General features: G+C 40.8%; 1 protein-coding gene and 1 long non-coding RNA gene across 4 annotated transcripts in view; one reads left to right on the forward strand and one right to left on the reverse strand.

Annotated features, from left to right (window-relative positions):
* The first annotated feature begins 672 nt into the window (after positions 1 to 672).
* Positions 673 to 22,192, forward strand: part of LACTB (lactamase beta) — a 32,672-nt gene continuing 11,152 nt past the window's right edge. The window contains exons 1-5 of one of the 3 annotated variants that reach the window (XM_039492505.1): positions 673 to 739; positions 2,906 to 2,972; positions 6,939 to 7,129; positions 7,506 to 7,863; positions 10,290 to 10,455. In XM_039492505.1, coding sequence (XP_039348439.1) covers positions 6,992 to 7,129; positions 7,506 to 7,863; positions 10,290 to 10,455 — 662 coding nt within the window. In that variant the 5' untranslated portion in view covers positions 673 to 739; positions 2,906 to 2,972; positions 6,939 to 6,991. Of the gene's footprint in view, positions 740 to 1,162; positions 1,445 to 2,905; positions 2,973 to 5,564; positions 6,195 to 6,938; positions 7,130 to 7,505; positions 7,864 to 10,289; positions 10,456 to 22,192 lie in introns of those variants that run through there. The other 2 variants (XM_039492504.1, XM_039492506.1) reach the window with 2 other exon arrangements.
* On the reverse strand, positions 4,983 to 21,641 carry LOC120373713. Its single transcript, XR_005585663.1, has 2 exons — positions 21,363 to 21,641; positions 4,983 to 5,418 (listed from the first exon to the last, which is right to left on the reverse strand). It is a non-coding gene; the product is annotated as an uncharacterized LOC120373713 (long non-coding RNA).

The raw sequence follows: 22,192 nt of genomic DNA on the forward strand, positions 1-22,192 counted from the left end.
ACCGCACACCACAAAGAGCACCACGAAGCAAAATTCCATGTTTCAGCCCCAGTAGGTTTGCCAACTTTCTAATAGCACAAAACCAAACACCCTTGCCCCGCCCTGAGGCCTCGCCCCTTCTCCGAGGCCCCACCCCGCTCACTCACTCCCCTTGCTCTCCCCCACCCTCACTTGCTTTCACGGGGCAGAGGGTTGGGGTGCAGGAGGAGGTGCAGGCTGTGACATGGGGCCAGAAATTAGGGGTTTAGGTTGCGGGAGGGGACTCTAGGCAGGGGTACGGGGGCGTGAGGGCTCCAGCTGGGGGTGTGTGCTCTGGAGTGGGGCTGTGGATGAGGGGTTTGGGGTCCAGAAGGGGGCTCAGGGCTAGAGCAGGGGCTTGGGGTGTGGGAGGTGGTGCAGGGTGCGGCTCTGGCTGTGGTTCCTGGCCAATAGGAGCTGTGGAGCTGTTGCTCAGGGTGGTGGCAGCATGTGGAGCCCCTGTGGCCTTCCTGTGCCTAGGAGCCAGACACGCTGGCTGCTTCGGGAGCCGCGCGGAGCCTGGGCAGGCAGGGATCCTGCCTTTGCCGTGCTGCACCACCAACTGGACTTTTAGTGGCCTGGTCAGTGGTGCTGACTGGAGCCACAGGGTCCCTTTTCAACCTGGTGTTCTGGTCAAAAACCGGATGCCTGGCAACCCTAGCCCCAGTGGCGGGGCTCGGGCTTCAGACAAGGCTCTCAGGCTCAAGTATCACCCTGAAATGTAAGTACAAGCTATTCCAGTCTATCTATTTTTTAATTCTATGGTACACACGAGAAAGTGAGCGATTTTTCAGTACTAGTGGGCTGGGACACGTCTGTATTTTTACGTTGGATTTTGTAAGCAAGTGGTTTTTAAGTGAGGTGAAACCAGACAAACCAGACTCCGGAAAGGGCAAAGGGGCACAGCAGTGTGGAAAGTCAGAGAGCCCCTGCCCGGCCCCCTCTCCCAGGCTGTGGCAGGGGGGAACCCACAGGCGGGAGGGGAAGGGAAGGAAGGGGGCAAGTGAAGCGAGGGCGGGATGGGCACAGGGCGAGGACGAGGTTAGAAGCCAAGTGTCTCCACCCCCACTCGATGTGCTCGGGGCTTGGCCGGCCGAGCTCTCGGGAGCAGCTGCTCCTGCCTGGCGGCGGCCAGGCTGAAGCGATGCACCTCTTGGCGCGGGCTCTGCGCCGAGTCTCGGGCCCCGTCCGGGGCCGGGGGCAGCACCGGCTGCAGCGCCTGGGGAGCGGCCCGTGCCCACCCCGGGGAGCCGGCGCCTGGGGCTGGGGGGTCGGGCTGGGTCTCGCGCTGGGGGTGAAGGTGGCGGCCGGCTGCGAGCAGGAGGGGGCCCCGCGGCGGGAGGCGGCGGGAGAGGTGAAGCCGCCGCCCCCCAGAGGCTTCTCCCGGGCCATCGAGAGCAGCAGGGACCTGCTGCAGAGGATTAAGGTGCCGCGGCCTGGGTCCCCCTGTGGGGAGGGGCGGGGAGAGCCCGGCACCCATGGCCGGGGGGGAGGTAGGAGAGGAGGAGCCGCGGGCCCCGTGTTTCCCAGCCCACAGCTGCACGTGCTTGTCTTAAAATAGCTTCTTGCTGTTGCCCTTCCTCCCTCCCTCCCTCCATCTCCACTGCCGCATGCACCCAGCCCCGGCCTGGTGCTAGGCGCTGCACAAAAATCACAAGAAACCTGCTCCTCAGGGGGGAGGATAGCTCAGTGGTTTGAGCATTGGCCTGCTAAACCCAGGCTTGTGAGTTCAATCCTTGTGGGAGCTATTTAGGGAACTGGGGTAAAAATCTGTCTGGAGCTTGGTCCTGCTTTGAGCAGGGGGTTGGACTCTAGATGACCTCCTGAGGTCCTTTCCAGCCCTAATATTCTATGATTCCTGCAAGGCTTTGGTGTGCAAACAGAGCAAGACTGGCACCAGGTGACTTTACTCATCTGGTGGGAATTCAGGTGCCCCTTGCAGGGGGAAGACATTTGAGACAAATGTGGTTTTGAAGTTGAACGTGTCCCTTAAACTACATCACTGAGTGCTGTGTGTGTGTGTGTGTCTGAACACTTTCAAAAACTTCCTCTGTATAACCTAATCACTAGTGTTTAGGTTACTAGGGAGGAGAGAGGAACAACCCTATACAGCCAGGGCACTCTTAGGAGTCTGGTCCCTGACTAGTGCAATATCTCTACAGCCTAGGGAATGTATCTGTACTTTTCTTCTGTGTGGCTTGTGGAGGTGTTTGTTCTGTTCACATCAGGATTTCACAGTAAATCACTGAATGTGATCATTGCTTGTATGTAAGAACTGTCAGAAGGGTCTGAAAGTGCATTTCAGTTACTGAATATATTTACTGTCAGGAAGGGCTGCCCTTAAAGGGGCTAATTAAACCAGTGCAGACCTGACATACGTTAGTGGTAGAAGTATCTTTAGTGATGAGTACATGTGAACTCAGGACTATTTGAAGGACTGGAGGCGAGCACAGAGCCATGTGAACTATATAAATAGAATGTCATGGTTCTTCTGCAAATTTGGAACTGAAGCTTAAAGGTATAGTTTAAATCAGAACATCCCAGACTCACTAAAATGATCTGTGTTGACTGTCATGTGATATCACTCACATATTGCATCTTAGTTTGAAAAATGTTATGTTCCCTGTCTGCAGTTGTTGTAGTTAGTATTAAATTAATCTTTAAGCTCATTGGACTCTCATTGTAGCTGTCCAGCACCACAACAGATAGCTGCAGCTTTTCAAAGGGGATTTGTACAAATTCAGCCCAATTGGTATTTAAACAAAATAATTTCAATAATCGTGTACTTACTGGGAACACTGCTTATCCTAAATCCCATAAAAGCAGAATGTATGTTTGAATTCTGAAGGAGCAGAACCTTTTAATGACTGGAGTATTTTTGTGACAGGATGAAGTGGGAGCCCCAGGCATAGTAATTGGAGTTTCTGTAGATGGAAAGGAAGTATGGTCAGAAGGTTGGTATACAGGAACTCAGTTGTTCTGCATGCTCTTTAAAATTAACATTTCATTTGGGTTACACATCTTAAGTAATTATTGTTCTTCAGTTTGTGCCAGGTGCTGTCCATTAACTTCACAGTCTTAAAAGTACAGGCAGTCCATGACTTTACGACGTTTGAGTTATGATGGAATGGCACTTGCAACATTTGTAAATTGATATCTTGTTCTGACTTTGACATTGGTTCCGACTTTACAATGCTTGATCCCACAGTGTTCCTATGGGATTCAAGTTATGACGTTTTCGACTTACAGTGCGATTCTCAGAAACCAATTGTGTCATAAGTCTAAGGACTGCCTGTATTATAAAATCTGCCCTAAAAACTACAGATGACAAGACATAATAATAGTCCCTGTGGCCTTAAAATGTATAAAATGGGGGATGGTCCAAGTAAAGGGGAGAATAAAGTATCTCTGGAGAACAGTGTTTCCCAAACTTGGGACACCACTTGTGTAGGGAAAGCCCCTGGCAGGCCGGGCCAGTTTGTTAACCTGCCGTGTCCGCAGTTCTGGCCGATCACGGCTCCCAGTGGGAGCTGCAGGAAGTGGCGCGGGCCGAGGGATGTACTGGCCGCCGCTTCCAGCAGCTCCCATTGGCCGGGAGCAGTGATTGGCCGGATCTATGGACATGGCAGGTAAACAAATGGGCCCAGCCCGCCAGGGGCTTTCCGTACACAAGCGGCATCCCAAGTTTGGGATACACTGCTGTAGAAGATAGTAGTGGTTGTAATGGAAGCACCTTTTTGGGGGATTGTTTATAAAGCATGTTGACAAGTGTGGAGGAAAAGGCCAAGACCACTACTGGGAGGCGAACAAGTTTCACGCTCTGAAGGCATTACAGTATGTGCACAGTTGAATGGTGACCTAAAATGGGATAAGGTAATTCCTAAGAGGTGAGTGGTGTCAAAAGAAATGCCTCAATATGAGGCTTAAGAAGGTCTTGACTATACACTAGCTCAAAATGCTTGATTTTAATGAGAGACTTACCAAAGAGAGGTAATGTACTTTAATCTTGCTTGCATAGGTCTAACTTGCATTGTAACTAATTATGAGGAAATTTGCTGTTGTAAGTCATGCTAAGTGATTTTAGTTCTAATAAGTGGTAACTAGCAGTCCACACTTAGCTTGCCACTTAACCTGTTGAGTTAGGCTGAACGTGGCTTAAATTAAGTTTGCTTAATAAAGTCTTTCCCAAACTCTTTCTGCAAACATTTTACAGAAGAACTTTTTCCCCCAGTAAGCAGTATGGGAGACTCATGGAAGAGGGTGGATATTGTAATTAAAAAAGAGAATATTTCTTTTGGGCCCTTTCCTGATCTACATCTAAGCGAATACCTACTGTGCACAAGCAGCAAAGAATCCTGTGGCACCTTATAGACTAACAGACGTTTTGCAGCATGAGCTTTCGTGGGTGAATACCCACTTCCGACGAAGTGGGTATTCACCCACGAAAGTTCATGCTGCAAAACGTCTGTTAGTCTGTAAGGTACCACAGGATTCTTTGCTGCTTTTACAGATGCAGACTAACACGGCTACCCCTCTGATACTGTGCACAATTATTCTGCCATACGTCCCCCCCCTTAAAGTTCTCCTTCACTGCTAGGTGTTATATGGTACTCTTTGAGACAGAACTGTACATCATATTTATGCAGCTGCTGGTGGAAATAAAATAATTGATATCTACAGTTATTAAATTGATTATGTTTGGCTTTGCTTGAGAAACAACTGTTATTTTACTATTCTATATTAGACATAATCTTTCTCTGAGAATCTACATAATGGTCAGAATAAACTTGAGTGGTTCCAATTCAGTGATACTTCGTATACCAGTGGGCTAGTGCTTAAGCTCCCTTTGGGAACATGTTGAGATTTGACAGCTGTAATCCTTCCAATAGTCATAAACTATTTTGCAGGTTAAATAGATTGCCCTGGAAAGACATGTCTAGATAGGTCTGAACAGAACTCCAATGAGGACTTTATTGATCTTTATTAACCCTACTTACGTATCTTTCCAAAAATATTTTGATGTTTGTTTCAGGCAACTAAGATAACAGAAACAAACAGTAATGTACTTTGCTAAAGTGCAATTATAAAGTCCCTGAAAGGCTCATTAGCAAGGTTGTAAAAGACTTTCCATTGTAAGCCTGTTTGTGGCAGAATCTTCAGGTATTCCTTCAAAAAGCTGATTTCCATTTTTCATGTGCCTTTTGTTGCCACAGGAGTGTGTTTTTTGGTGGGGGGTTTTAAATGTGGCATGTGAAAATTATGCCACAAAAAAAATTCCTCAGATTATGCCTTTCAATTCAAAAGGTTTTGCAGCAGTGTTGTTAAGAGAAACTGTCAGTGCCACAGAGACCCAAGGAAGAGGAGTTTATGCTTCTTTGCTGCTTAAGCAGAATCTTCCTCCTGGAGACATGGAAAGATATTGGTTAGGATAGAACTCTCAGTGCCTACCACAGTTGAGTCCTGCTCCATGATTGGTGTTCCTAGGCACTATGGTAATACACATAATAAACAATAGTATCATAAAGGGGTGCAGGTTGTGATAGATTCTTCCCACCCCTTCATCCACAGGGCCACGGAGAGCACCATTATCTTAAAATAAAGTCAGGAGATTGAAGGGAGAAACATGGAAAATAAAATCCGTGTCTTCTGTAAAAATTCTGCCCAATTTCTTGCCAATCTGATCATAGTGACTTGAGACTTGGATGTGCTACTTTTGCAGACAGTTGAATGGGGAGGAGTGCAGCAGCTGCTCTCAGTAGCACAACATAAGCGTCTGGGTTTCAGCTTCCTTTAGAGGAGAAGACTTGGGCAATATAGACTGGTCAATCTGATTTCTCCCTTTCATTGTGTTTTGGCAAGTTTTACTGCTTTATGAGAATCTAATCACTAGACTGCAGTGTGTTAGGGGACTGTGTTCCACTTATATACATAGAAACATATGGCTAATAAAAACTGGCCTTTGCCAGTGTGCTGTATCTAAAGATTAGAAATAAACCAATAGTGCACTGCAACATTCCATATACAACTTAACCAGTGTAGCACAGATTGAAATATAACACTCTGGTGAGCCCACTACTGAACTTGTTGCTGTGGAATTGCACACTACTATGCAGCGGTTCTAAGATGTGTAACAAATATACTGGATGGAGACTACTGAATTTTTCTTCATTTCTGATGTAAGCCCTCTTTAAGTCTGTATCTGAAGAGGTTAAAAATAATTTATTAAATTACGGTGTAGTTAAACTTTATTAATTGAGTTAAATGCTGTAAGGTTGTGTGTAAATTTCCTGTTTTTAGATTATCTTATTTTCTCTTTATAGAAGTTACATTGTATTTTTGAAAAGAGTAATTCACAGTAGCTCTTTCAAAGAATTAAAATATGGATTTATGAATGTGGGGCACTTAACTTGATTGACAGTCTAGGTTATGGTTTTTGAGAGTTTTTTCCATTGAATGTTTGCCTTTAAGGATGTATGCAGTATGGGGCCCAGGATATTAGAGAAACCAGGTGGGTGAGGTAATATATTTTATTGGACCAACTTCTGCTGGTGAGAGAGACATGCTTGTCTGCCCTTAGGATATAATTTAATTTTTCACTAAGCTACATTAGTCTTAAGTTTTATGTTGTCACTGGTCAGAGTGATTTAAAGGGGCAACGGAGGATGTATTTTTCAAAAAGACGCTTAAATGGCCTGTCTCTTCTCCCATTGAAATCACTATTGTTGATGTCAATGGGAGCAGAGTTAGGCCAACACTGAGCACTTTTGAAAATAACACCTTTCATGCCTTTGTTTTGCTTAGATGCCAAGTGTTCTGGAGAATTCTGGTAAACTTCTTAAGTTTGTGAACATTGTAAAAGCTCAAAGAATTCTCTCTATATATGTAAAGCTACTAACTGTGACCTTTTATTCTTCCTAAAGGTCTGGGCTATGCTGATGTAGAGAACCGTGTAATCTGTAAACCAGAGACAATCATGCGAATTGCTAGTATTAGCAAGTGTCTTACAATGATGGCTGTTGCTAAACTGTGGGAAGAAGGAAAACTGGATTTAGATGCTCCAGTGCAGAAATATGTTCCTGAGTTTCCAGAAAAAGAATATGAAGGTGAAAAGGTAATGGGACAGTTTGTTCTGTAACCATTGTTGGTTGTCTGAGTTTCATGTCTGTCCCATACCTTCCCTATCCACCTACACGCTTCAGGTGCACACAGCTTTATGTATATGGTGCACCACACATAAGTTAAAAGAAGTAGGGGCAGGAAGCAATACATGTTGCTGGAAAAAGGAATGTTGGAAATTTTGGATTTTCAGACTAATATTTAAATGCGGTTTTTTTAACAGACTATACAATAGAAAGAATGGCTAGGAATTCTTATTTCTTCGTTTATTTCTTAACATACCAAATATATAAACTGCAGAAATAAAAGTGCACCTTGTATAGTATCTTTCGTTAAGCAGGCATGTACTTAATACTCTTCCTTTAAACTAGGTCACCATTACTACAAGATTGTTAGTGTCACATTTAAGTGGAATTCGTCACTATGAGAAAGATATTACAAAAGTAAAGGAACAGAAGGAAAAAGCCAACAAAGCCCTTAAACTAATGCAAGATGTAAAAAAATCTAACCAGGAGAAGGAACTGAAAGAAAAAGAAGATAAAGAGACTGAAAAAAATGACTTTGCTAAATCTAAGTCAGAACAGGATGGTGAAGCTAAAGGCCGAAATTTAAAACCTGTCAAGAAAACAAAGGAATTTGAACACGAAGAGTATTATTTGAAAGAAAAATTTGAAAATGTGATTGATTCACTGAAAATATTTAAAAATGATCCTTTATTCTTTAAACCAGGTGAGTTTCTATTCCGTTTGATCAAAAGTTAATATTTTTTCTTTACGGTCTAGATTTTTAGTATACTTCAGTTTGTCTGATGCATTATGTGGGATTGAGACTTTACTGAGACTAAACCAGAAGATTCATTTTCCTGTTATTCAATGAGAGCCTCAAAAGGGAGTGTTCAAGCCATGGTCTAACTACCTGGTCACTTTAAATATGCCCTGCAAAGGATTAAAAACAATAAAATTGGGAAACTTACTGAATATAGTTACATTGGTGCAACCCCCTTGTATGTATGCAGTTATAGCACTCTAAAGGTGCTTATCTCGTGTAGCTTATTTTTCATAGTTTCAGAAATAAACTGTACTGATTATAAGCACACCTTCTACTAGTGTAACGTGCATCCACACTAGGAGTTGCACAGACTTAACTAGCAGTTTGTAGAAAAATTGCATAGACAAGCCCTAAGATGGAATATAAAGAGTCCTGGAGAGTGGGTAGAAATAGATTCAAGTGAGTTCTTTCAAAATAGTTCCATGTACAGCATATGCTGCAAAATTTGTCTATTGAATTACGAAGGTTAAGGTATATCATAAATTTGTTAGCTGACTCACTGTAACACACACATGGCCTTTTATTGAATTTCAACATGGAGACCTTGTAAGATGAGTCAAATTAATCTTTTCCCATAGTCTTTTTTCTTAACTGAAGTTTTCTTTGGCTCTCTTGCCTCTTCTTCCTACAACAGCATGAGTTTTTTAGGGTAGGTAAGTAGCCAAACAAGTTGTTTAATCAGTGGCTCAAGAACTGGTTAAGAAACAGAAAACAAGGAAAATTAAATATTACATTTTCAGTATTGCAAAAGGTTAACTACAGAGTGCCTCACAAATTCCTACTAGATTTTGTGGCATTTATTTTATTTATATAAATATGGGAATTGGTATTGAATAGTGAGATAGTCAAGACCAGAGAGAACAGTGAGGAACTTCAGAGTCTTAAACAAGCTAGGTGAACAGGCAACATGATGGCATATGAAATTCAGTGCTGATAAATGCACTGGAGTGAGAAAATTAAACTACTCATACAACTTATCGGGTTCTAAATTAACTATCAATTCAAGACAGGGACTTGGGCATCATTGTAGATGGCACTGTGAATACTTTTGCTCAACATGCAGCTGCGGTCAAATAGGTCAATAAAATGTTAGGTTGCATGAGGAAAGGGATGATGAAATGTTATAATTATCTATATAGATCAATGGTGTGGCCTTATCTAGAATACTGTGTGCAGTGGTGGTCACCCCATTTCAAAAAGGATATTGCAGAACTAGAGGGATTCAGAGAAGAGCATTAAGAATGATAAAGGGTGTGGGAAAACTCATATTAAACAAGATAGAAAAGATTGGGATTGTTTATTTTAGAAAGAAGATGAATAAGAGGGGACAAAAATATAAACAATAACAAACAATATAGGGAGGGTAGATCAGGAACTTCTCTGCCCATTTCATAACACAAGAAAAGGGATACACTGAATGAAATTTAAATGGTGGGAAATTCAAAACCGATAGAAGGAAATACTTTTTCACACAATGTGTAACTAAACAGTGGAATTCGTTGCCGCAGTCCTTGAGGCCAAGAATGCATCCAATTATTTTTTAATTTTTCTATTTATATGAATAATAAGACTATCCAGAGTTGTCATGAATATTTTGGAAAGGTTATTAAACCTCATGCTTTCAGGGCTTTGCCAGTCTATAACAGAGATCAGGAGGAGACCTAACATGGGGGTCAGATTGCTCTACATCTGCCTGCTCTGGGTTTCTTACACATACCTGTGAGGCATGTGGTGTTGGAGACAGGATAGTGGAGTAACTAGACCTCTGTCTGATCAACTATATCAATTCCTATGGCTATGGTCTGGGTCTTTATTTTTTAATTTTAACATAGATTAAATATCACTTCTTTGGTTGACTATTCAGTTCCATGCATGGCTTTTAATTGCATTTATCTTATTTTTACCCTTAAAGTTTTATCCATCACTGTTGCATACTTAAATCTTATTTATTAGTTTGTCTTCTGGTGAGTACGGGTATTTGAATAGTAGCTATTAAAAAGAACAAAATAAATGCAGGTCTTCCTAATTACATGAGTAGAATTCAGCTGATGCTATATTTCTGTGTACAGTTAACATAGAAAAAAGAATAATAATTTTTAATTCTGTACGTTTCTGATTACACTGTGGAGAAGCTAATATTGATATTGTGGTGGCATAAGATGTACTGGGAATAAGTGTGTTCTGACAAAGTTACACTCAGATCCATGTGTAAAAACTTTGTTTTCTAGGAAACTTCATAGGAAAAGATCACAGAAGGAAACATTAAACTTTTCTTTCAAGCAGTATTTAATAAACTATCTCTTTCTCTCCTTCCATTTTTTTTCAAGGAAGCCAGTTTTTATATTCGACTTATGGCTTTACCCTTCTGAGTGCTGTGGTGGAGAGAGCTTCAGGATGTAAATTTACAGACTACATGCTGAAAATGTTTCATGACTTGGATATGCTGGCAACTGTCTTGGATGATAATGAATCAATGATATACAATAGAGCAAGGTAAATGAGAATGAAATTGCACCCTGTATTCTTATGCTGGCAACTACTTGCTCAAGTTCTTCACTGTACTGTCAAGGGTTAATAGATGTGTGTTTTTAAAAGATAATTTAAAGATGAAATGATACCATTATTCCAGCCATATGATATTATGTAGGGCTGTCAAGCGATTAGAAAAATTGATTGTGATTAATATAATTTATATAAATATTTTTGGATGTTTTCCACATTTTCAAATATATTGATTTCAATTACAACACAGAATACAAAGTGTACAGTGCTCACTTTATATTTATTTTTTATTATAAATATTTGCACTGTAAGAATAAAAAAATAGTATTTTTCAATTCACTTAAAGAGATTGCACTACAGTACTTGTATTATCATGAAAGTTGAACTTACAAATATAGAGTTCTTTACCAAAAATAACTGCATTAAAAAATAAAACCTTGTAAAACTTTAGAGCAGGGATTGGCAACCTTTGGCATGCGGCTCGCCAGGGTAAGCAGCCTGGCGGGCCGGGCTGCTTTGTTTAACTGTTGCATCTGCAGGTTTGGCCGATTGTGGCTCCCACTGGCCGTGGTTCGCCGTTCCAGGCCAATGGGGGTGGCGGGAAGCGGTGGTCAGCACATCCCTTGGATGGCGAGCCATGGTTGCCAATCCCTGCTTTAGAGCCTACAAGTCCACTCAGTTCTACTTCTTTTTAAGCCAATTGCTCAGACAAACAAATTTTGTTTACATTTGCAGGAGATAATGCTGCCTGCTTCTTGTTTACAATGTCATCTTAAAGCGAGAACAGGCTTTCGCATGCATGGCACAGTTGTAGCCAGCATTGCAAGATATTTACATGCCAAATGCACTAAAGATTCATCTATCCCTTCATGCTTTGGCTACCATTCCAGAGGACATGCTTCCATGCTGATGACTCTTGTTTAAAAAAAAAAAAAAGTGTCAATTAAATTTGTGAATGAACTCCTTGGGGGAGAATTGTATGTTTTACCCGCATTCTGCCATATATTTCATGTTATAGCAGTCTTGGATGATGACCCAGCACATGTTTGTTTTAAGAACATTTTCACTGCAGATTTGACAAAATGCAAAGACGGCATCAATGTGAGATTTCTAATGGTAGCTACAGCACTCGACCCAAGGTTTAAGAATCTGAAGTACCTTCCAAAATCTGAGAGGGATGTGGTGTGGGGCATGCTTTCAGATGTCTTAAAAGACGAACACTACAGAACCCAAACCACCAAAAAGAAAATCAACCTTCTGCTGGTGACATGTGAGTCAGATGATGAAAATGAACATGCATTGGTCTGCACTGCTTTGGATCGTTATCTAGCAGAACCCATCATCAGCATGGAAGCATGTCCTCTGGAATGGTTGCCAAAGCATGAAGGGGCATGCAAATGTTTAGGATATCTAGCATGTAAATACCTTGCAATGCGGGCTACAAAAGTGCCATACGAACGTCTGGTCTCACTTTTAGGTGGCAATGTAAATAATAAGCTGGCAGCATTATCTCCCGTAAATGTAAACAAACCTGTTTCTCTTAGCAGTTGGCTGCACAGGAAGTAGGACTGAGTGGACTTGTAGGTTCTAAAGTGTTACATTGTTTTGTTTTTTAGTGCATTTATGTAACAAAAAAAAATCTACATTTGTAAGTTGTGCTTTAAGAACATAAGAATGGCTGTACTGGGTCACACCAAAGGTCTATCCAGCCCAGTATCCTGTCTACCGACAGTGGCCAATGCCGGTGCCCCAGAGGGAGTGAACTTAACAGGTAATGATCAAGTGATCTCTTTCCTGCCGTCCATCACCACCCTCTGACAAACAGAGGCTAGGGACACCATTCCTTAATCATCCTGGCTAATAGCCATTAATGGACTTAACCTCCATGAATTTATCCAGTTCTCTTTTAAACCCTGTTATAGTCCTAGTCTTCACAACCTCCTCAGGCAAGGAGTTCCACAAGTTGACTGTGCGCTGTGTGAAGAACTTCCTTCTATTTGTTTTAAACCTGTTGCCAATTAATTTCATTTGGTGGCCCCTATTTCTTATATTATGGGAACAAGTAAATAACTTTTGCTTATTCACTTTCTCCACATCACTCATGATTTTATATACCTCTATCATATCCCCCCTTAGTCTCCTCCTTTTCCAAGCTGAAAAGTCCTAGCCTCTTTAATCTCTTCTCATATGGGATCCGTTCCAAACCCCTAATCATTTTAGTTGCCCTTCTCTGAACCTTTTCTAATGCCAGTATATCTTTTTTGAGATGAGACCACATCTGTATGCAGTATTCAAGATGTGGGTGTACCATGGATTTATATAAGGGCAATAAGATATTCTCCATCCCCTTTTTAATGATTCCTAACATCCTGTTTGCTTTTTTGACTGCCGCAGCACACTGCAAGGACTTCTTCAGAGAGCTATCTACGATGATGCCAAGATCTTTTTCCTGATTAGTTGTAGCTAAATTAGCCCCCATTATATTGTATGTATAATTGGGGTTATTTTTCCCAATGTGCATTACTGTACATTTATCCACATTAAATTTCCTTTGCCATTTTGTTGCCCAATCACTTAGTTTTGTAAGATCTTTTTGAAGTTCTTCAGTCTGCTTTGGTCTTAACTACCTTGAGCAATTTAGTATCATCTGCAAACTTTGCCACCTCACTTTTAACCCCTTTCTCCAGATCATTTATGAATAAGTTGAATAGGATTGGTCCTAGGACTGACCCTTGGGGAACACCACTAGTTACCCCTCTCTGTTCTGAAAATTTACCATTTATTCCTACCAGTTCTCAAGCCGTGACAGGATCTTCCCACTTATCCCATAACTTAATTTACGTAAGAGTCTTTGGTGAGGGACCTTGTCAAAGGCTTTCTGGAAATCTAAGTACACTATGTCCACTGGATCCCCCTTGTCTAAATGTTCGTTGACTCTTTCAAAGACCTCTAATAGATTAGTAAGATATGATTTCCCTTTACAGAAACCATGTTGACTTTTGCCCAACAATTTATGTTCTTCTATGACAATTTTATTCTTTACAATTGTTTCAGCTAATTTGCCCAGTACTGATGTTAGACTTACCAGTCTGTAATTGACGGGATTACCTCTAGAGCCCTTTTTAAATATTGGCGTTAAATTAGCTGTCTTCCAGTCATTGGGTACAGAAGCCAATTTAAAGGACAGGTTACAAACCAAAGTTAGTAGTTCCACAATTTCACATTTGAGTTCTTTCAGAACTCTTGGGTGAATGCCATCTGGTCCTGGTGACTTGTTACTGTTAAGTTTATCAATTCATTCCAAAACCTCCTCTAGTGACACTCAATCTGTGACAATTCCTCAGATTTGTCACCTACAAAAACCGGCTCAGGTTTGGGAATCTCCCTAACACCCTTAGCCGTGAAGACTAAGCAAAGAATTCATTTGTTTTCTCCGCAATGACTTTATCGTCTTTAAGTGCTCCTTTTGTATCTCAGTTGTCCAGGGGCCCCCGCTGGTTGTTTAGCAGGTTTCCTGCTTCTGATGTATTTAAAAAACATTTTATTACCTTTTGAGTTTTTGGCTAGCTGTTCTTCAAACTCCTTTTTGGCTTTTCTTATTACATTTTTACACTTAAATTGGTAGTGTTTAGGCTCCTTTCTATTTACCTCACTAGGATTTGACTTCCACTTTTTAAAAGATGCCTTTTTATCTCCCACTGCTTCTTTTACATGGTGATTAAGCCATGGTGGCTCTTTTTTAGTTCTTTTACTGTGTTTTTTAATTTGGGGTATACATTTAAGTTGGGCCTCTATTATGGTGTCTTTGAGAAGTGTCCATGCAGCTTGCAGGGATTTCACTCTAGTTACTGTACCTTTCTAATTTCTGTTTAACTAACCCCCCTCATTTTTGCATAGTTCCCCTTTCTGAAGTTAAATGCCACAGAGTTGGGCTGTTGAGGTGTTCTTCCCACCACAGGAATGTTAAAAGTTATTATATGATGGTCACTATTTCCAAGTGGTCCTGTTATAATTACCTCTTGGACCAGATCCTGCGCTCCACTCAGGACTAAATCAAGAATTGCCTCTCCCCTTGTGGGTTCCCATACCAGCTGCTCCAAGAAGCAGTCATTTAAAGTATCGAGAAATTTTGTCACCTCAGGATGAAATCCAGAGACATGTTCCCAGTCAATATGGGGATAATTGAAATCCCCCACTATTATCGAGTTCTTTATTTTGATAGCCTCGCTAATCTCCCTTAGCATTTCATTGTCACTATCACTGTCCTGTCATGACAGAGATTGCACTACAGTCCTTGTATGAGGTGAATTAAAAAAAACGATTTCTTTTATCATTTTTACAGTGCAAATATTTAATAAAAATAATATAAAGTGAGCACTGTACACTTTGTATTCTGTGTTGTAATTGAAATCAATATATTTGAAAATGTAGAAAAACATCAAACATATTTAATAAATTTCAATTGGTATTCTATTGTTTAACAGTGCGATTAAAACTGAAATTAATTTTTTATTGCGATTAATTTTTTTGAGTTAATCACGTAAGTTAACTGCGATTAATCACAGCCCTAGTATTATGATATTGATTCCATGAGTTCAAATTTATTTTCAAGTCCTAATGTTTAAGGATTGATCACACTTGTTTCCTATTGTGAGAGCATATATTTTAAGAAGGGAGAGGTAGGAATTCTGAAATTCACATTTGCTTAGTTCAGTTGGATGAGGAAGTGAAAGGAAAATAAGGATATAATAATAAACCCCCAAAATACTGCTACAATTATTTCTATAATAAGAGTAGAAACAATAAAATCTTGTTATAGTGGAGATAGTTGCATCAGTTTCTTTAATCCATTAATTTTAATTGCTCTCCAAAAATGTACGTTATCAGATTTCTTGAATCTCATCTTTTTTTATTTATTTGAAATCTTCTTTAATCTGCCTCTGTCACTTAAACCTACATATCATAAAGAATGATTTCAAGTTCTTTATCAGGCTTCAGTTATATTCACTGAGGAGAGTATGTTGTAAAGAAAATAACTTTAAAATTTCTTTTTAGACTCAAAATCCATTATAGTTGATAAAATACTTATGGACTTAAAGTATAGTGTCTGAGTTTACAAAATCTTTGATTAAAGTATTGCTTAAACTGCAAAAAAAAAAAAAAAAAAATTGAGGGGTTTAATTGTAAAGTATGTAGACACCACAATGTGCTTCTAAAATTACCTCAAAAATGTTTCATGGAACAGTAATAGTATAATGTTCCTATAATATTCCACAGTTATTTATAAATTAGACTCTTTAAATGCCAATGACAGCACCAGAACCCTTTTATAAATATCTGTATCTAAAAGAACCTTTTAATAGTTTGCCATTTTGGCAGCTTTTAAGAACGTTAAGGAGGAATTTGTATATGAGTTTGTATTTAATGGGTTAGAGTCATTCTTGCTGCTTCCCTCACCAATCTTATTTTACTGAGTTACCTAGACACAAAAATCACCCACAAGCACTGAACTTGAGGTTTGTTGACTCAGCCATTAAATGTTGGCCCGGGAAGAGGATTCTAATTGAATGTCATGAACAGATTATGGAAAAACCTCATCGGTATCTGAGTTTTGATATGCAGCTTTCAGATTTCCTGTGTTGGAAAAAATACTTTGTGTTCTTAATGAAGAATGGTTATCCAAGTTAACATTTTTTTTTGTTAACTCTAAAGCAGTGGAAATGTAATTCAAGTTCAAGGTTTATAGAAGTTTGTTACGTCCTAAATTCAAATGTGTATAATGGACTAGTGTGTTGGTATTACTGCTTCAGACATCAGAGGGTGGCTTGTTTTTTTTTTTTAATTTAAAATATTTTGATCTGAATTTTGCAGCTCTTTCACAAATGCACATTAGAGCAAGTTGCAGACAATGATTATATAATATAGATAATAACCATAATCACATCACCAGCTGGTGGTAGTATGTGTAGCTAGAATGTTTATGTATGTGGCAATGCTCCTATTGCTCAATTTAGGAAAATGTAATTTTCATAATGTATTTCATTGCTTTGATGGAGGAGGAGAAAATAATCTGTTAAGAAAATTGGTCACACTGCATGGTCAATTTATCTGTTCTTGGGAAACCCACTTATTTCACTTGCTTAAGTAACTTTCATCAGGTCTCAAGGTGTAGCAAAATATAAAGCAAGTTTTCTCTCCTAAAACATGTGCTTGGCTAAACTTCAATATAGTAGTGGCAAATTAACTGTAACTCAGTGAGCCGCTGCTCTCATGAATGTAGTTATAATGGGCTGATCTTGCCAGTTGCTGAGCATGCTGCAACTCCAGCTGAGCACTTTGAGGGTAGTAGGTTGGTTAGATCAACTGGCAAGATCAGGCCCTCGGTTTTAGTGTATTTTTTGGGCTGCTAGTAGGGTGACTAGCTGTCTCGATTTCATAGGGACAGTCCAGATTTTGCGGGCTTTTTATTATATAGGCACCTATTCCACCCCACCACCCCCCGTCCCCATTTTCACACTTGCCCTCTGGTCACCCTAGCTGCTAGTGATGAGACTTTTTAGTTTTTGAGCTGACAAAACATAAGGTAACAGTGTGCATATCTAGTATTGTGGGGAAGGGTGGGTGAATGCAAGCCTTAGCCAGCCATCTCTTCTTTTCCACCCCGGGTAATTTTACATGTAGATACGTTTTGCTTCTGATCAGTACCACTCTGGCTGTATTCCTAAGTTAAACCAGGATTTTTCCAATCTCTTTATTCTGCTGATGTCTTTATAAGAGAGCGCCTCTTCTTAGTAGTCTAGCTCCCTTCTCAATACCCCAAGGCCCTATTATTATTGACTTTCAAAATATTTCATTCTGCAGACCACTAGACAGGGCTTTGCAGGGTAAAGTATAAGAAGTACTAAGCTAAACAAAACCACAGAGGCTGTAATATACCCTTGTAGTATAATGGAAATGCTAGTCAACTTACAAGCCTCTATTTTTACTTAGAGAGTGGGGATTTTATGCTAAAATGTGGGTTCCATTTTTCCACTTAAATTGTGAAAGAATTTATTTGCTGCTTCTCCTTTGATTTGTTCTTTCTTGGCCCCTATATTCCCTGCTTTGCTGGAAATTACTTCATCTGCACAACTATTTTCGCTTCCAAGTTTTCACGTTCAGCTATTCAAAGTGAAAGTTAATTAATTTGAAATGGCTTCCTAAACTTTTTTCTCTTCCTTTCCTTCCCTTCCACTTTTTCTTGTCCCTTTTTAGTATTTCATTTTAGTATTTTTTCATTGTGTCAGTTTCTAGTTCCTGTGTTTTCATAATCTTTTTCCTGGCTGACTGGTTACTTAAGTCTTTTTTTTTCTAAATGGGAATGTTCTTACAGTTTTCTCTGAATACTGTCTGGGTGCCTCAGTTTCCCCTGTGCATTTTTTAAGTATCTAGGTGGTGGGATAAGGGTGTGTGATTGTTGTAGAGCCCCAGAGGGCCAGTGTTATGATGTCTGCACAGAGAATGGCCAACACCCTGACTCCTGGCAACTGGTGGCTTGGGCCCCTCCCCTGCAAGTGCCAACTGAAAGTGTTGGAGAACAAAGAGATCAGGTGGCTCCTGGCCTGGGACAGAGACAAAGACCAGAAGAGGGGCTGGAGGGGGCTTTCAGTTTGGAGCTGACTGGGGAAATGGAGGGATGCCCAGGACCGGCGTCTGGGCTCCCTACCTGGCAAGATGGACCTGACTGAGAGGTCCTGGTTTCTGTACCTACAAGCTCTATTTTGGACTGTATTCCTGTCGTCTGCTAAACCTTCTGTTTTCCTGGCTGGCTGAGAGTCATGGTGAATCGCAGGAAGTGGGGGGTGCAGGGCCCTGACTCCCCCAGACTCCATGAGACAGTTTTGAAAGTGATCTCATCAGTAGCGAGTCAACTTGGTGAGCAGGCAAGATCAGCTCTGCCCTGGCTTGTTTATCTATTATTTAGAAATCAAGACTATTTCACTGAGTACTGAAACAGAAGGCAGAGGTAATTCATGTAAAACTGCTAAGCCGCTGTAGTAATTAAATCGCCTTTGCATGTCCGCACTATAGTCTTTGTGTCAGTGGTGTGCGTCCTCACTTGCATCAATGCAGGCAGCAGTGCACCCTGGGCAGACATCCTACTGTGCAACTCACCACTATCTAGCTCAGGGTGTTTTGGGAAGGGTTTGCAATGCCTCAAGGGGCAAACGAGTCGTACAGGGGTGACTGGGAACATGGTTTCAACGTCCCATGATGCAGTTTTCTCTGTCCTGTTATTTTATATACATCCCATAACATTTTATGCTGTTTTTCAAAAGCCGTACAAATCCGTGTCTCTGCCATCTCTGTGAGAAGCGTGGATCCTGCACAGCTTTGCACTATTGTGATGGGCATTGTGAACACAATGCACACAACCCTGCAGTAGCAGAGCCATAGGGGAAGATGACAATTCTGTGCAGGCTGGCTTGGTATGCGCCATGGAAAGAAACAATTCAAGATGGTTGTTGGCAGTTGCAGAGCAACTGCAGATGGTGTAGCAGCAGTCTGGGCCCGAGAAACAAGCACTAACTGATGGGATCGCATAGTTATGCAGGTATTGGATGACGAGCAGTGGCTGCAGAACTTTCGGATGCACGAGGCCACATTTCTGGAACTGTGTGTGGAGCTCGCCCAAGCCCTCTGGTGCAGTGACACCAAAATGAGAGCTGCACTGACAGTGAAGAAGCGAGTGGCCATCGCTGTGTGGAAGCTTGCACTGCCAGATTGCTACTGATCAATTGGGAATCAATTTGGAGTTGGGAAATCCACTGTGGGGGTTGCTGTGATGCACGCGTGCAGAGCCATTAATCACATCCTGCTACGAAGGACTGTGATTCTGGGCAATGTGCAGGACATAGTGGATGGTTTTGCAGCATTGGAGTTCCTGAACTGCAGTGGCGGGGATGGGCAGCATGCATATCCCTATTTTGGCAGCAGGCCATCTTGCCACAGAGTACATCAATAGAAAGGGCTACTTTTCTATGGTATTGCAAGTGCTGGTGGATCATTGGGTGCATTTTACCACCATCAATGTGGGATGGTAAGGGAAGGTGGATTACACTCGCATCTTTAAGAACACAGGTCTATTCAGAAAGCTGTAAGCAGGGACTTCGTTCCAAACCAAAGGATTACCATTGGGGATGTTGAAATGTGCTTTTGGATGCTTGAAAGAACGCTGGCACTGTCTGCTCACGAGATTAGACCTCAATGAAAAAAGTATCCCAATGGTTATAGCTGCCTGTTGTGTGCTTCATAATATCTGTGAGGCAAAGTGGGAGAAGTTTCCAGTGGAGTAGAGGTGGAATGGCTGTCTGCTGATTTTTGAGCAGCCAGGTACCAAGGCTATAAGAAGAGCTCAATGGGGAGCTTTGTGGCTAAGGGAAGATTTGAAAGACCTAAGACGAGTGCCCAGGCTCCTTTTTTAACCTTTCATAAACTGAAATAAATATTGTTGGGGGAGAGGATAAATGTAATTGGGGGTATTCTGTTTGTCCCAGGGACTGTTTAACGCTAGACAATATTCAGGGCCCCTTGTTGAAATTATCCTTGGAAGCTAAACTTATAAAGCATAGTGATAGCTCTCAAACTATAAAACACTGCCACCCTGTGGCTTATTTCATGATATTTATGATCTAATTCAATAGCACTGAAGTAAACTGCAAAACCTCTGAGAGGTATTATCGCCATTGTAGATAGGGAAAGTTAGAGTAGTTAAGTGCCATAATAAGTCTGTGGCAAAGCTGAAATCAGTTCTTAGTTCATTTTTTAGATAGTTACCCTACATCTCTCATATATTATGTAAAATAATCCAATTAAATATTTGAGTTATTTATGTTGTTGAGACACAATTCAACAGTGGCTCTTTTCCATTGTTGCTGATAGATCATCCCAGTTTGCAGTTCTCAGTGGTGATTTCCAAAGTCGTCATCTTGTGACAGCTTTTGCAAGATCATTGCATGTCTTAAGAAATGGTTCTGGAATACCTCCTGTTTACAGATGGCCGACAGTGGAATGAACAAAGTCCCAGTACCTTGATAAGGTGGCACTAGGAGAAACAGGATGAAATGAAGAAAGGAGAAACTTGGGCTGAATGGTAAACATTCAGACAGTTACACTAATAAGTAGACAAACCAATTTATTCATGTCTGAATATCAGTGACATCATAGCAGAATTACCTTAAACTGGGGTAGTCAATTATTTTTTGTCAAGGTCCAAATTTCTTGATCAAGGTATAGTCAAGGTCCAGGCTCCAGAGAAAATAACAATAATAATGATGGTAAGTAAATAAAAAGATTTCAGGATCTATTCAAAAGTGGCTGGCAGTTAGGGTTGCCAATTTTGGTTGGATGTATTCCTGGAGATTTCATCACATGACAATCTTTAATTAAAGATTAATCTTTAATTCCTGGAGACTCCAGGCCAATCCTGGAGGACTGGCAACCCTACTGGCGATCTACCTATTGACTACCCCTGCCCTAAGCCTTCATGATCCAGCACTAATTTTGAGCACTCAGTAGCTGACCTTTCCGTGATCAGCCACAAACCATCCACCATTTCCTCACTGGTTGTCCTGTGCTATGATGACCCTCCACCATTTCTCCCTTAATTTTTTCTCAAGGTTATTTCCATCTCTGTGCTTAATGAGACCAAAGTGCATAAGATTGCATGTTAATTTCCAACATTAGGGTCTACTTCTAACATCGGCATTCATCTTTTTTCCCATCCAGGAGATAGACAAAAGTCTTTCCCAGCACCACATTTTAAAAGCGTTTATTTTCTTCCTATCAGCAACATTAACTTTCCATGATTCACATCTATACATGGCTATGGAATAAATTAAGTTTTTCACTAGTCATACCTTTGTACATTTCAAGATGCCACAATTTTTCCATACTTTCTTAAGAGAGGCCATAGCTGAACAAGTGATCCCTTGTTGTCTTCTGATTTCTTTGGAACAGCCTCGTTGGTTGGTGTCATGAACATACAGCTAAGGGTAGCATAAAATCCCTCCTTTACCTGTAAAGGGTTAAGAAGCTCAAATAACCTGGTTGGCACCTAACCAAAAGGACCAATAAGGGGAGAAGATAATTTCAAATCTGTGAGGGAAGGTTTTTGCTTTGTGCTCTGTGTGGTGTTCTCTCTGAGACAATGAGAGAGACCAAGCAAGTAATCCAGCTCCTACTGAAATGATGCATCTAATATTATAGAAATAGCAAGGAAATGCATTAGATTATCTTTTGTTTTAGGTTGTGAATTTTCCCTATGCTAAGAGGGAGATTAATTTCTGTTTTTTGTAACTTTAAAGTTTTGCCTAGAGGGGAATCCTCTGTGTTTTAAATCTTATCACCCTGTAAAATTACCTTCCATCCTGATTTTACAGAGGTGCTTCTTTTACTTTTTTCTTTATAATAAAGTTCTGTTTTTAAGAATCTGATTGGGTTTTTAGTATCTTAAAAATTCAGGGGTCTGGTCTGTGCTCACCTTGGTTATCTATTTGGTTGGTATATTATTCTCAAGCCTCCTCTGGAAAGGGGGTGAAGGGGATTGGGGGGCTGTTTTGGGGAAACAGGAAAAGTGGTCATTTTCCTGAATCTGTGTCTAACTCACTTGTTGGTGGCAGCGATACCATTCCAGGTTAAGGAATTTGTGCCTTGGGGAAGTTTTTAACCTAAGCTGGTGAAATATAAG

Source organism: Mauremys reevesii, linkage group 10, assembly GCF_016161935.1.
Source record: "Mauremys reevesii isolate NIE-2019 linkage group 10, ASM1616193v1, whole genome shotgun sequence".
Lineage (NCBI taxonomy): Eukaryota > Metazoa > Chordata > Testudines > Geoemydidae > Mauremys > Mauremys reevesii.